At 41.2% G+C, this 14,514-nt stretch overlaps 1 protein-coding gene across 6 annotated transcripts in view; it reads right to left on the reverse strand.

Annotated features, from left to right (window-relative positions):
- ATP6V0A1 (ATPase H+ transporting V0 subunit a1) overlaps positions 1-14,514 on the reverse strand; it is a 136,146-nt gene that overhangs the window by 63,068 nt on the left and 58,564 nt on the right. For all 6 annotated transcript variants that reach the window (XM_077459525.1, XM_077459524.1, XM_077459521.1 and 3 more), the window contains exon 7: positions 13,980-14,106. In XM_077459525.1, coding sequence (XP_077315651.1) covers positions 13,980-14,106 — 127 coding nt within the window. The remainder of the gene's footprint in view (positions 1-13,979; positions 14,107-14,514) is intronic.

A 14,514-nucleotide genomic window follows, 5' to 3' on the forward strand; every position in this document is an offset into this window, starting at 1 on the left:
GATTGGCTGGGAGATTTTAATACCACACTAAATCCCACCCTAGACAGGCTCTAACCATCACCGCAATCTACACGGATTGGTAGACACATGGAGATACAAGTTCCCACACGCCCAGACTTATTCCTGCTTCTGGTCCACTCAACTCCACATCTTGCATAGATTTTATCTTGCTATCCCCCACATTCAAACCGAGATTACTAGAAGCAGCCTTCAGCCCTAGGCTTCTATCAGACCATAGCCCTTACTGGATTACTTTAATTATCCCCACTGACAAACCACCTGGCGCTTAAACACATTCTGGCTCTCTCTACTGCCAGAAGATAATGAAATTATGAACAAATGGAGGGTGTACTTTGCAGAGAATGACCATTCTGCTTCCCCATTGGCTGTCTGGGACTCCTTTAAACTATACGCCCGCACATCCCTAATCTCTCACAATAATAGACTTAAGGCTGACTCTGCTGGTGCCTTTGATAAGGCGGTGGCAGAATTGTCCTCCACAGAACAGGATTATATATCTAATCCACCCCCTCCGCTAAGTCAGACCTACTCGAACTATAAACTAGCTACAGTTTGAGAGAGAGCCAGACAAAAACTATTTTTCTGTAGACAAAAGTTGTTCGAACATGGAGAAAAGGCTGGCAAACTGTTGGCATACTTGGTGCATAGTGAAGATAGGCCCTCGGTTGTTATTACTTTACATGGCCCTGGGGGCGGACAGATCACAGATCAACCCAGTGTACCATCTATGTTCAGAGATTTTTTTTCCCCGGACTGTACACATCGACAGTTTCTACAGATGTAGAACCAATGACGCTTTTCCTAGAGAGTGTTACTTTCCCTCAATTGACAAATTACCAAGAGGATCTCCTAGAGGCACCAATCACCACCAATGAAATAGCCACTGCAGTAGTTAGTTTCGCCAGGTCCAAATCCCCGGGCTCAGGTGGCTCACTCATTGAATTTTATTCACAATTCAGTGAGATACTTACTCCTAAATTGCTAACCTTATACAACCACCTTTGAGACCTTTACACTACCTCCTTCCATGAGAGAGGCAACAATAGTGCTTATACCTAAGCCAGGGAAAGACCGAGGCTACCTCAAATCCTATTGCCCTATTTCCCTATTATAAGTGGACATTAAAATACTAGCCAAGGTACTGTCCATTCGTCTTAACCGGGTCATACTGACCTTGATACATGCCAATCAAGCAGGATGAATTAATCTACAGGCTACACATGCTGACATTGACTCACAGGTTGTGGTGACTTTAGATATGGCGAAAGCATTTGACTCTGTGGAACGGAAGTATCTCTGGAGATGCTTAGAGGGATATTGCTTCGGACCCAAGTTTATCAAATGGATCCAACTATTGTACCAGTCTCCAACAGCTAAAGTGGTGGATGGGTGTCTCCGGTGTTTGACCTCACTAGGGGCATGAGATAGGGCTGCCGCTATCCCCATTGTTATATGCCCTTGCTGTAGAACCCCTGGCCATGTCTATCCAAGCAAATCAAGAGATTCAAGGGCTGGGTTCCCCGACAGATGGAAAATTAGTATGTATGTGGACGATACGTTATTGTACTTGGCCAACTCGGGTCCCTCTCTTCACACCGCACTCCAGACAATAGAACAGTTTGGATCATTTTCTGGACTCAAGATCAATTGGGAAAAGTCCCAAATCTTATCTATTGATAGCTTCCCACCTTTTGAGTCCCAGGCCCAGCTACCACTACAATGTGTCAAAACTATTAAATACCTAGGGATACACGTATCCAGATCCCCAGCTGACTACATCGCTCTCAACATCGAGCCCCTTTTCGCTCTTATTAAATACAAAATACAAACATGGGCCCGCCTACCTTTGGGTGTATGGGGAACCTAATAAAAATGATTCTTTTGCCAAAAATGCTATATATCTTATGGTATACTCTGGTCTATCTACCTCTGAAATACTTTAAATCTCTGGAAGCCCTCCTCAAGCCTTTTCTCTGGGGGACTAACAGACATAAACTTGCTTGGCAAACACTCAAGAACCCAACTGACCTAGGTGGCACAGCCTTACCTGATTTTAAGTTATACTACATAGCATCCCAGCTATTTCACTTAGACAAAACCAACAGAGACAGTTTCGGTACTCTTGTGCCTGGCCTCGGCGCGGCAAACCCGATATCCACTATGTGTGACAGTAGTGGGTTCCGGGGGAGCTGAATCAGGGGGGAGACAGAAAGACCCTATTGTATCATTGTAGGCGCATATGGGATCTCGCTTCTAACAAACTAGGGATACCACAATATAATGATTATACTCCACTATGGCATAACAAACTCCTCTCCAAAATCCTCCAGATACAGGATGCAGAAGTCTAGGGAACTCAGGGAATATACTATTTACACCACTTTCTGTCAGATGGAAATCTCAAGACATTTGACGCACTTTGCAAAGAATTCATGCTCCAGAATCACGTTTTTCAGATTTTTACAGGTCCGACACACTGTCCATTCACAATTTTCACAATCCCTTCCACAACCCATCCCCCAATGCCATTATGGCAGTAGTTAAAAGTACAGACCCCAAAAAATTGATATAGACTTTTTACAGTATGCTTTCTACCCCTGCTTCTACCAAACTAGCGTATGATCTGAAACCCCACTGGGAGAGGGAGGTAGGACCAATGGAGGATGAGCAATGGGATGAGGCTCTGGAGTCCTGCAAGGCTGTATCTCCGAAGTTCTCAGACAGACTATCCCAAATTTCTATACTACATCAAGCATATCTCACCCCTCAGAGTGGCTACATATAAACGTGGGCAGTCTACCTCTTTCATGATGTGCAACCAAGAGGTGGGCACATTCTTCCATCTAATTTGGGCCTGCCCCAAGATACATGGCCTTTGGACACAGATTGTGGTCTTTCTGCATGATAGCATGAACTCTAGACCTGAAACAATGCCTACTCTGGATATTTCTTGATGCTATTGATAAATATATGAAAATATTCCAGGAAAATTATTGCTAGACAATGGATGAGATCTCTATCACCTAACTTTGTTGATTGGAAGGTGGACGTAAACACTACCCTACAAGAAATTCTTATACATCAATAGGGGATGTCCAGCTAAGTAGCTGGCTAAAAGAATCAGAAACCTGCACATGAAAATAGTATGATTCCATAGAAATATACCCTTTGAAGTATATTTACATTATATCTCCTCCACAAATTTTTTTTTTTTGTTACTACAAAATAGCTTGAAATTTACATTGTATCTGCAATGCATATGTTGATCCTTAAGTAATGAGGTATTGTACACATAACATGCAAGCCTAAGATGTATGCACAATTTGTTTGATAAAAACTTTTGTTCAATGGAAAAAAAACCTAAAGAATAAATATGTAAGCAAAGTAAAAAATCATTTCAGTGGGCGATTCTGTTGGCTGGCTTCTATCCTCGGGTGAGGAAGCAGCTGCATTAGAGCTACCCTCTACAAATCCTGATTATGTATTCATTACTATAACACATGACCTTGCATGTAACCAGATATTAATGAAGACCGTTAGATACATATCAACACATATGTATATACTGGCCTGCCAGCGTTCTCTGGCACTGTTCCACTAAATGTCTTATCTCTAGAATCCGGCAGTTTATTGCACACAACAGAAGGCTTTGATCTGGCACTGGCTATGGGCACTACCCACTAAATGTTCTTCTCAGATAAGCAGTGCAATTACAATGACTCATGCAAAGAACATTTCTCTTCTTTGCCAGATCCAGAGACTGTCTCCACTTCTACACTCACACTGCAGGCCAGAAATAAAAACATACTAATTCAATCAACCTCTTTGGGGGTGCCGTCACTAAAGTGCCTAAAAAGTGTGGATCTGTAAATAATGAATGTTTGTTTTGAAAGATGAAATACAAAAACATAGCACAAACACCCCTGTTAGAATTTCAGAAATCAGTAAACTACAAAAAAAAAAAAAAAAAAAAAAGATTGTTTTTAATCTAAAATTAGTAATACACTTATTTTGTCTTGTTCAACCTGAAAATCAATAGATTCCCCACTGAAAAATAAGGACGGAGGAATCTTCACCGTTAATAAAGTATATTAGGTCATCTGCACCACCAGCACTGTCTGAATACCTGAAAAGTGACTGGATCCAATCAAGTTCATTTTACTCCCAGCTCTGTCGATTTTTAAATCTACTTTTGTCAAGTCGGGTGGTGTTGACCCATGGCTGGAATTTTAGTTTATTTGTGATGAGTTTATGGGGTTAATTTACTAAAGGTTACTTTGCAAAATGCAGTTGTACTCTGCAAGTGCACTTCCTCCAGAGCTTAGTAAATGAGCAGAAGCTCTGCTGACTTCCATCATCCAATCATCTGCAAGCAAAGAAGCTTTACCTCATTTACTAAGCTCTGGAACAACTGCACTTGCAGAGGGCAACTATTTGCTTTTAGTAAATCAACCCCTATGAGTCTGTTAGGTTAGACTAGAATTAAAGGTTCCTGGATTAGGCCTTAGGCCAACTCCAATTACATCCATACAGGTCTTTAATATTCATTACCTGATGGGACATCCCAGAGCAATAGCCTTGAGGGGAGGGAGCGTACCACTTCATCTTCTTAATTTTTTACATCCAACATTGGCAAATTTCCTGGAAAACTTCTGGGTGTAGGGATCTGCTGGTGGCTGAGATAATTTGCATTCCAGTTCCCTACTCTCAGGATATGGACTGCCGATATCATTGGCACATCCTGGTGAGGCCTATCCGGCCATTTGACCTGATTCTTTTGGGACTGGCAAATACCAATTGCTGCATCAGCTGGCTGAATAGCCTTTAATAATAACTCCAGTTTGTCAGTAGGGTTTTTCAAGCCCTGTGTCTTCTTTGCGAGGCTCGGGTACCATTTATCTAGGCATAAAAGCCTGTGTCAAATGGATCCGATCGGTCAATCCCTAGATTCATTTTTGGAACTGTTTGTGGGACTAGAGACCTGGAGCTCAGAGAGCTCAAACAAACCGTGCCTGCCATTTACCTTGCAGACACTGGTAAACAACTAAAAGTACTTCCTGTATGGGAGGTGTTATAGGGGATCATTTCCTGTCTGAAGACCTTTGTTCAACCAGTGTCCATTCACCTAATGATGGAGTATAACCCAGCATGTAATGAATATGAGCCTGACTCTGTGTCCCATGATGTATGAAAAAGAAAAACATCCAGCGGTATACAACTGCTTTAAGCAGATGTGAACTGCAGCAGTGTGGTTCATAAGACTCAACATATTATTGTGATAACTGTGTGGGAAGCTGGGAGAGAGAGGAGAGAGAGAGAGAAAGAAAACTTTCATAGGCACTGGTACTTCATGAAACAATCTAGACTTAGTCTAAAGGGGCACACTTTAGCATACACCCTATACACATGTGAATGCCAGGTTTACCCACACAGGGATGTACAGTTCGGTTTTGTTCAGGTTAATTTACATCCATTTTTTTTCTTCTTTTTTTTTGGATTATAAAAACTAAATCACAGGTAAAACAAGTATAAACAAAAAAATGTGTTTATTATTATGCCTCTTCCACACAGAACAGGCTCCATTAGGAGTCTGCTTGCTCAGCGGCAGAGCTGTCGGTTGATCGCCGTTAAGCAGGCGGATGGCTGGTCTATAGCAGAGTGGACTCAGACCACTCTTGTCTATGGGCAGTCGGCTGTAGACAGACCACGTGTCCGTTTATACCTGAATGACATCCGATCCAGATGGGATTGGATGTTGACTGGTGTAAACGGACACGTCCATTTAAACCCGCCACTCCACAGAGGAGAATGGAGGGTCCAATCGGGCCTGCACGAAAAACTGACAGGCGGACCCAATCAATCAGTCTGTTCGTGTGAAAGGGGCGTTACATGGATAATCGGTTTACATCTGCAAGTACATATGAATAAACTGCTATCCGTTTTTCACCCGAAAACTGAGAGATGAAACATGGGCAAACAGCCATGTGAAAGAGCCCCACTTTAGATGTAATAACATGAATTCCTCCTTCTGCATGTGCCTCCAAACATGCAATGAAGAGGAGTCACTGACTGAAGTCTCGTGAGAAACTGACATTTCTGGGAGTATCAGTGTCCCATGTCCACAATTGTACACAGTTATTCCTCCTATAAATCCCAACAGCACTGCTGTACCTTTGCTTTAAACAGTAACTGTGGCCTGATTGTGGATATTCAAATATTTACATATTCTTGACGAGTAGTAAATCGTTTTTAAAACCCATTATCACTGACCTCTGTAGCTGCAGGCACTGAAGAACAATTCATAAAATTTCACAATTCTTGTCTAATGCCTAGTACACACGGGCCAAATGTCGGGAGAGCCCGGCCGACTTCTGTTGGATGAGAATGCTGGAAAACCAGCAGCAGACTGGCTCCCGTTGACCAAAGTGTCCTGGAGGGGGCGTCCCCCTGTCAGAACACAACAGCTCAGTGGGGGGGGGCGATTGTTGTACTAATGTCAGACTGTTAGTACAGCGGCTCTAACCGGAGCGGTCAGTTTTAGTGTGTAAATAGGGCTAAAAACGCACTAATGTACCAACAAATATGATATTAAGTGAATAAAATAAAAAAGCAGCAGCTTAATGTGGGATAACACAGATAACAATTGGCAAAAGCCAAGCTAAATAGTCCCAATTGATGTAAAGAAGTCATTGATTGGCAGCATAGATAAGGTAGTCCTGTATAAGAGGATGATATGAGAAGATCCATCTCTCAGTGGCACCAGAGTGATTTACAGAAATTCAGTGCACCGCCACCTTAAGAAAAACTTGCTTTTCAGATAGCAAGCAAAACAGGCGTATGGCTATATCCCAGCCAAGGTCTTTTACTTGCACAGATGCTCGTATGGAATGTTGGCCCCAGGATGGATTGCTGCACAAAGCCTCACACACTTAGCAACACTGTGGCATCCGTTCACGTCCCATTTAGAAGAGGACCCAGAAAGAAAAACTGGGCATAGTGTAATATTGTCTCACTTTATTAGATAAGAAAAAGTATTGCACTTACATAGATAGGTTTCAAATTTGTTTTTAGCTGGCCGGCTATTTATCTATGCAAACAAGCGCCCATCCTCCGTGTTACAAACAGTGTGGTGGCGTCCACACATACCCTCCATCCGACGCGTTTTGTCATACAGTGACATTGTCTTGGGTACGGGCAGCGTGTTGACTCACCACCTTATATTACAGAGCTCCATCTTGTTCTGAGTCCCAGGTGCCTGGTCGCAAAAGCACCATTTTAGGTATGGGCATCCCTCACCTATTACAGATCATGGCAACCCAAAACCCTGCTCGAAAAATTAAAAAAAAGGAATAGATAAAAAACAAAAAAATATTAAACACCACCACCACCATAAGCTTTGCCCCAATGTTGGGTCACAGCTCTGAAAACTCTAGATACTCATAACCAAACGGAACCATTAATCCAGCTTATTAACCCGTAAATAGGCTAGGGTAAATTAATATTTGCCATTAAATATGAAGCAGAAATTAATAATCACATTTTTAAACTTAGATTGACCATACCCAAGGCCAGATCATATATTGGGGTGATTGTTAAGTTTTAGTGTACCAGGCTTAAGCCAGCTCAGCACACCCTCCTCAGCCCAGGAGTGACAGACTTCTAATCTCCAACGTAAACATATAGTAGGTGCTCTGGGAGGGGGGAAACAAGGTGAGCTGAGCTGCTTAGGAATGGGCCTGAAGGATTTCATTGCTTTTACTTTAAAGAATGAACTGTTCCATAGTGCCTGCAGCTACAGAAGACAGAGGTGGCTTATTTTGAAGCGGATTTACTACATATTGAGAATATGAAAAACGTAAATGACCATAGCCTGGCCACAGTAACAATTAATTTCACTCATTATACACAGTGTTCTCACAAGTCATCCAATCACAGTAAATAAAGCTTATAAATAATCTCAAAGTTCTTATAAATATGCTACAAACCTCACACAAGACCTGAGGTTCTCGGATATATATATCATAAATGTCAAATATTAACCAAGGGAATGATATTAGAAAGAGATTGCTGCTTATGATAGCATCTGAGGCACAATTTTATGATTTGAGAAAACTCAAAGTGCAAAAATGAACCGAATGAGATTGACATGTCTGTCCAACCCCCCAGGTGTTCTAGAAGCCAAAAAAAAAGACCTTTGGTCATTAGATGCGGTAATGACACAGTCAGGTGCCGATCAATGAGAGAAAAAGTAACTAGTAGGGTTAATCCCCACTTAGTACCACTGTGGAGCCAGATGTGCATGGTAGATTGCAGTTTTCTTTTTTTTAAATCAAAACGAAGGCTGAACAATTCAAGCACTTGAACCCATGTACTCAGGTACTTTTGCCAAAACTAGAACTGGTAGTCTAAACCGGGCACTGGTATATTTTGATAGTCCATCTCAGAGTGGCTGCAGAGATTGAATCTCTTGTGTTCAACTTGCCAACAGCAGTGCTTTCTACAACAGTCACCTGTTGGTATACATACATAGTTACATAGTTAGTCAGGTTGAAAAAAAGACTCAAGTCCATCTAGTACAACCAATAATTTGGGATCTTTAAAACACCACCTAAACCAATAATTGTTTTGCTCCTCGACAGACTTCTAATGTTATGTGCATGATGATACACCAAAACACAAGGTGAGTTTTCCTTCTATGTGGTCAGTGGGTGTCATTGTGCAACAGTAAGACCCGCTAGAATTAATATGATGGCTAATGACATATTAATCTGCTAACTAGCCCTTAGTGAATATGTATTCAATTATCTCAGGATACAGCGGTGACTCAATCATTTCCTAACTCAATACAAAACTGACTCTATAAAGTACCATTGCAGGCAAAAATGAAAACCTGACTTTTACAAGTTTCCCATAATCTGTGTACATGCACAGTATTTATTTAAAATTAGCCCAAGTTATTTCTCAGCCGCTATTCAAATGGTTCAACCCTCAAAGCGACTTTGTCACCAAGAATCACTGCTTCATTATGCATGAAGAAGTCCCAGGCAAGTCGGACACCTATTCTGATGCGCATGCTTTGTAATCATTAGACTAAGCTCTGGCACCACTCAGTCTGAATGGGTATATACAGCAACTCTCCTCCCCTTCCCTCACTTTGCCATGTGTCAGTCCTAAGTACATCTCCACTCTCCAGAGGTCTGGCAGCCACGTGACCACAAACACTAAAAAAATGAATAAATAAAAAAATGAGGCATTTTAACCACTTTAATACTGGGCAGGTTTAACCCCTTCCTGCCCAGGCCAATTGTTAGCAGTCAGCGCTGACACAATTAGAATGACAATTGCGCAGTCATGCAACACTGTACCCAAAACAACGTTTTTATCATTTTGTTCACACAACTAGAGAATTATTTTGATTAGAATTTAATAGCCACTGGGTTTTTATTTATTTTTTTGCAAAACAAACAAGAAGTTTTTCTTTTTATAAAATTTTGCAAATTGTTCTTCATAATGTTAGGCCACAATATTTTCTGCTACATTTCTTTGGTAAAAATAACCCAAATCAGTGTAAGTAGTATATATATATATATATGAAAACTGATTAATCCCGATGTACTGATGGCCCATCTCATTTCTTGAGTCCCAAAAATGTCAGGACAGTACAAATACCCCCAAATGATCCCTTTTTGGAAAGTAGATAGTCCAAAGTAAGAGGCATGACGATTTTTTTTAAGTTATTAGTTATTTGTAAAGTGAAACAAATGTAAAAAAATAAATAAAAATAAAATCACAATGTTTAGTTTATATACTGCCGACAGTGCAGTACAGTGTCATCATATAACTGGTGTGGCGATGATCAGGGACATTGACTGGTGTCAGACCGGAAAAAAAAAAAAAAGTTTAATAATTATTTTTCAATACATTTTTTTTAAAACACACTGTGACCAGAGCAATATAATGTTACCATAGTAACATTGTACTACTCTGGGGAAGTGATCAGGATTTCATTTTTTTTTTCTTTTTTACACATTATGGTTGCCTATAGCAGTGAATTTCATTGCTATAAGCAAGCATTTTACTAAATTAAACTGATTCATCCAGTTTGTTTTGTGATTAGCTGTGATTGGCCAGAGATAATCACATGGTACAGATGAGATGTGATTGGTCCTGTCAGTACCATGTGATCACATTGACCAATCACAGCTAGCAACATAATTGTACACAATGGATTGAATGAAAAAGGAAGCCATCCACTTTATACAACTGTCGTGTGATCAGCTGTGATTGGTCATATGGTATCGGCATACTGATCAGTTATCGGCTGTGTTTGGTGCGGCCCCATGAGCAGCGCCTTCCGAAAGGACGTCCACTTAGAGGGAGGAAAGTCGCCCAGCCATCAATCTGCTATAGGCTGGACAGAAAGGTGTTAACTGTGATTGTTTATAAATATCATAGGGTTAAAAGCAATGCTATTGGATCCCTCAAAAAGTGTTTTGACACTATAGGGCAGCACAGTGGCGAAGTGGTTAGCACTTCTGCCTAGCAGCATTAGGGTCATCAGTTTGAATCCGAACCCACGACACTACCTGTATGTTCTCCCTGTGCCTGCTAGGATTTTCTCCGGGTACTCCAGTCCCCCCCCCCCCCACATATGTGAAGCGCTGCATAAATTCACAGCGCTATATAAGTATCTGTAATGAATAAAATACACATGCACCTATGATACCACATAAAAGCCATGTACAAATGAAGACAGAATAAAAGCCACTTCTCAATACATCAGCATGGTGTTGAATAGGGTCGGAGAGTCGGGGTTCCTTAAAGCAGCTGCCTTAGTGCAGATAGACAGGACACTTTCCTGTGTTTGTATGGTGGATACTCTGATAATATGGAAGGAAGTCAATCTGTTAATCAGCGGAGACTGACCTCACTAAGAAAGCACTTCCTCAGCTGCACAATGAAGAATATGAAAGACTGCCAAGCATAAACTGTACCATATACCTAGGCACTCATCTATGCTGCAGTACCAAACAAAGCACAAGTTCCCTGGTTACCATGATTTATATAAAAAAAAATGCTTATGAAATGAATGTGGTTGGGAAAGACAGAAATTAAACCAAACAAGAAAAAAAAAAAAATAAATAAAAATCATGCTGTTATAACAGTGACTATGTCTTGTGTATGTGTAATTTGTATAAAACCTTTTAGTTTTTATTGTTTCAACTTTGCACTCTGGCAGCAAACACGGACCATCATTCTAATGGCTGCTTTTTTTTTGGCCAGCGGGTTGATCAAAAAATAAATAATAAATTATATATATATATATATATATATATATATATATATATATATATATATATATCTCTCGATTCCCCCATCCATACATTTGAGGTACATGGGCGAATCCTCCCAGCTGAGCTATTGTATTCTGACAATGGGTGAAATCCCCACCGTTGGAATATACTAATCAGCGCTGAGGCTATAGCAGTGGCAAAATGTGACAAGGTGGATGTACAGAAGTTGATCAGTAGATGTATTTCTGTCTAACGAGCAGGGCCCTCCGATTCCTACTGTATTAAAGTGTATTGTACAGGTCCTTCTCAAAAAATTAGCATATTGTGATAAAGTTCATTATTTTCTGTAATGTACTGATAAACATTAGACTTTCATATATTTTAGATTCATTACACACAACTGAAGTAGTTCAAGCCTTTTCTTGTTTTAATATTGATGATTTTGGCATACAGCTCATGAAAACCCAAAATTCCTATCTCAAAAAATTAGCATATCATGAAAAGGTTCTCTAAACAAGCTATTAACCTAATCATCTGAATCAACTAATTAACTCTAAACACCTGCAAAAGATTCCTGAGGCTTTTAAAAACTCCCAGCCTGGTTCATTACTCAAAACCGCAATCATGGGTAAGACTGCCGACCTGACTGCTGTCCAGAAGGCCATCATTGACACCCTCAAGCAAGAGGGTAAGACACAGAAAGAAATTTCTGAACGAATAGGCTGTTCCCAGAGTGCTGTATCAAGGCACCTCAGTGGGAAGTCTGTGGGAAGGAAAAAGTGTGGCAGAAAATGCTGCACAACGAGAAGAGGTGACCGGACCCTGAAGAAGATTGTGGAGAAGGACCGATTCCAGACCTTGGAGGACCTGCGGAAGCAGTGGACTGAGTCTGGAGTAGAAACATCCAAAGCCACCGTGAACAGGCGTGTGCAGGAAATGGGCTACAGATGCCGCATTCCCCAGGTCAAGCCACTTTTGAACCAGAAACAGCGGCAGAAGCGCCTGACCTGGGCTGCAGAGAAGCAGCACTGGACTGTTGCTCAGTGGTCCAAAGTACTTTTTTCGGATGAAAGCAAATTTTGCATGTCATTCGGAAATCAAGGGGCCAGAGTCTGGAGGAAGACTGAGGAGAGGGAAATGCCAAAATGCCTGATGTCCAGTGTCAAGTACCCACAGTCAGTGATGGTCTGGGGTGCCATGTCAGCTGCTGGTGTTGGTCCTCTGTGTTTTATCAAGGGCAGGGTCAATGCAGCTAGCTATCAGGAGATTTTGGAGCACTTCATGCTTCCATCTGCTGAAAAGCTTTATGGAGATGAAGATTTAATTTTTCAGCACGACCTGGCACCTGCTCACAGTGCCAAAACCACTGGTAAATGGTTTACTGACCATGGTATTACTGTGCTCAATTGGCCTGCCAACTCTCCTGACCTGAACCCCATAGAGAATCTGTGGGATATTGGGAAGAGAAAGTTGAGAGACGCAAGACCCAACACTCTGGATGAGCTTAAGGCCGCTATCGAAGCATCCTGGGCCTCCATAACACCTCAGCAGTGCCACAGGCTGGTTGCCTCCATGCCACGCCGCATTGAAGCAGTCATTTCTGCAAAAGGATTCCCGACCAAGTATTGAGTGCATAACTGAACATAATTATTTGAAGGTTGACTTTTTTTGTATTAAAAACACTTTTCTTTTATTGGTCGGATGAAATATGCTAATTTTTTGAGATAGGATTTTTGGGTTTTCAGGAGCGGTATGCCAAAATCATCAATATTAAAACAAGAAAAGGCTTGAACTACTTCAGTTGTGTGTAATGAATCTAAAATATATGAAAGTCTAATGTTTATCAGTAAATTACAGAAAATAATGAACTTTATCACAATATGCTAATTTTTTTGAGAAGGACCTGTATTTGCCCTGTCTACCATCAAGTTGTAAAGCACTGTGTAAACTGTTGGCACTATATAAATCCTGTATAATAATAATAATAATAATAATGTACTACCACCCTGCCTATACATGGATCGACATTCAGCCAATCCCTGCTGAACCAGTCAAATTTCGACCCGGTTTTAGTTAAAGCGGTAGTAAACCCGCAAATTTTCTTTTTTTTTTTTTTTTTTTTAACAACTGCAAAGCAAAAGGCATAATGAGCTAGTATGCACTGCATACTAGCTCATTATGAAATACTTACCTTAGAACGAGGCCCCGACATCTGGCCCGTTCCACGCCGAGGGAGCTGACATGCTCCCTCTGTGTTTCTTCCGGGTATTGCGGCTCCGGCGCTGTGAGTGGCCGGAGCCGCGATATCGTCACTCCCGCGCATGAGCGCGGGAAATTTCATTCCGGCCGGTCGGCCACTGCCGGATTTTCAGGCCGAGACTCCCCTTGTGCGCATGCGCCGCTGCAGTCAGCGGCGCATACCGAGGGGAATATCTCCTAAACCGTACAGGTTTAGGAGATATTTTTTTAACCTACAGGTAAACCTTATTATAGGCTTTCCTGTAGGTAAAAGTTAAAAAAATGAGTATACAACCACTTTTACTCCTGCAACAAACGCATCACAGTGTCAAAAAGTACCACAGCACTTTCTAATATTCAAAAATAAAACTATAGAACAACAAAACACACTTATGTTAAAAATTAACACAACAGGCGTTCTCTTACCGTCACTGGATCTTCCAATGGGTTTTCAATCTCTGCCTGTCGAAGGAACACATTGCCACGGCAAACGCGCCACAACATCCTCTCAAAAGTGGGGATCCGCTCTCGATTAATGACTCCAGCAACAAAACTGTTAAGATATCAGTTTTTTATTTAATACCCAGGAAACCTTTTATTAAGAAAATGTGAGTTACATCTGCAGTGACATATTTAACAGTTAAAAAAGATTAGATGAAGAAAAACAGCTTGATAAGGTGAGGTACATGTATGAACTGTATAAAGCATAACATGCTGGGAGAAAAGAAAGGTTTATAATTAGGGATGAGCTTTATGTTCGGGTCGAAAATGAGTTTGACTCCAACATTGGCTGTTCGATCGTTCGTTGAAATACAAACATTATGGGGCGTCCGAGCCCAATTTAAGAGGCGCATCACGCCCCATAATGCACTGCAACATCACAGTGCATTATCCTACATATATATATATCCACTGCATTCTAGTCTAGCCAAGCCTATATCTGACTGCAGGCCATTCCTGG

Source organism: Lithobates pipiens, unplaced genomic scaffold (genome assembly GCF_037356315.1).
Source record: "Lithobates pipiens isolate NorthernLeopardFrog02 unplaced genomic scaffold, aLitPip1_a1.2 Scaffold_28, whole genome shotgun sequence".
In the NCBI taxonomy this organism is placed as follows: Eukaryota; Metazoa; Chordata; class Amphibia; order Anura; family Ranidae; genus Lithobates; species Lithobates pipiens.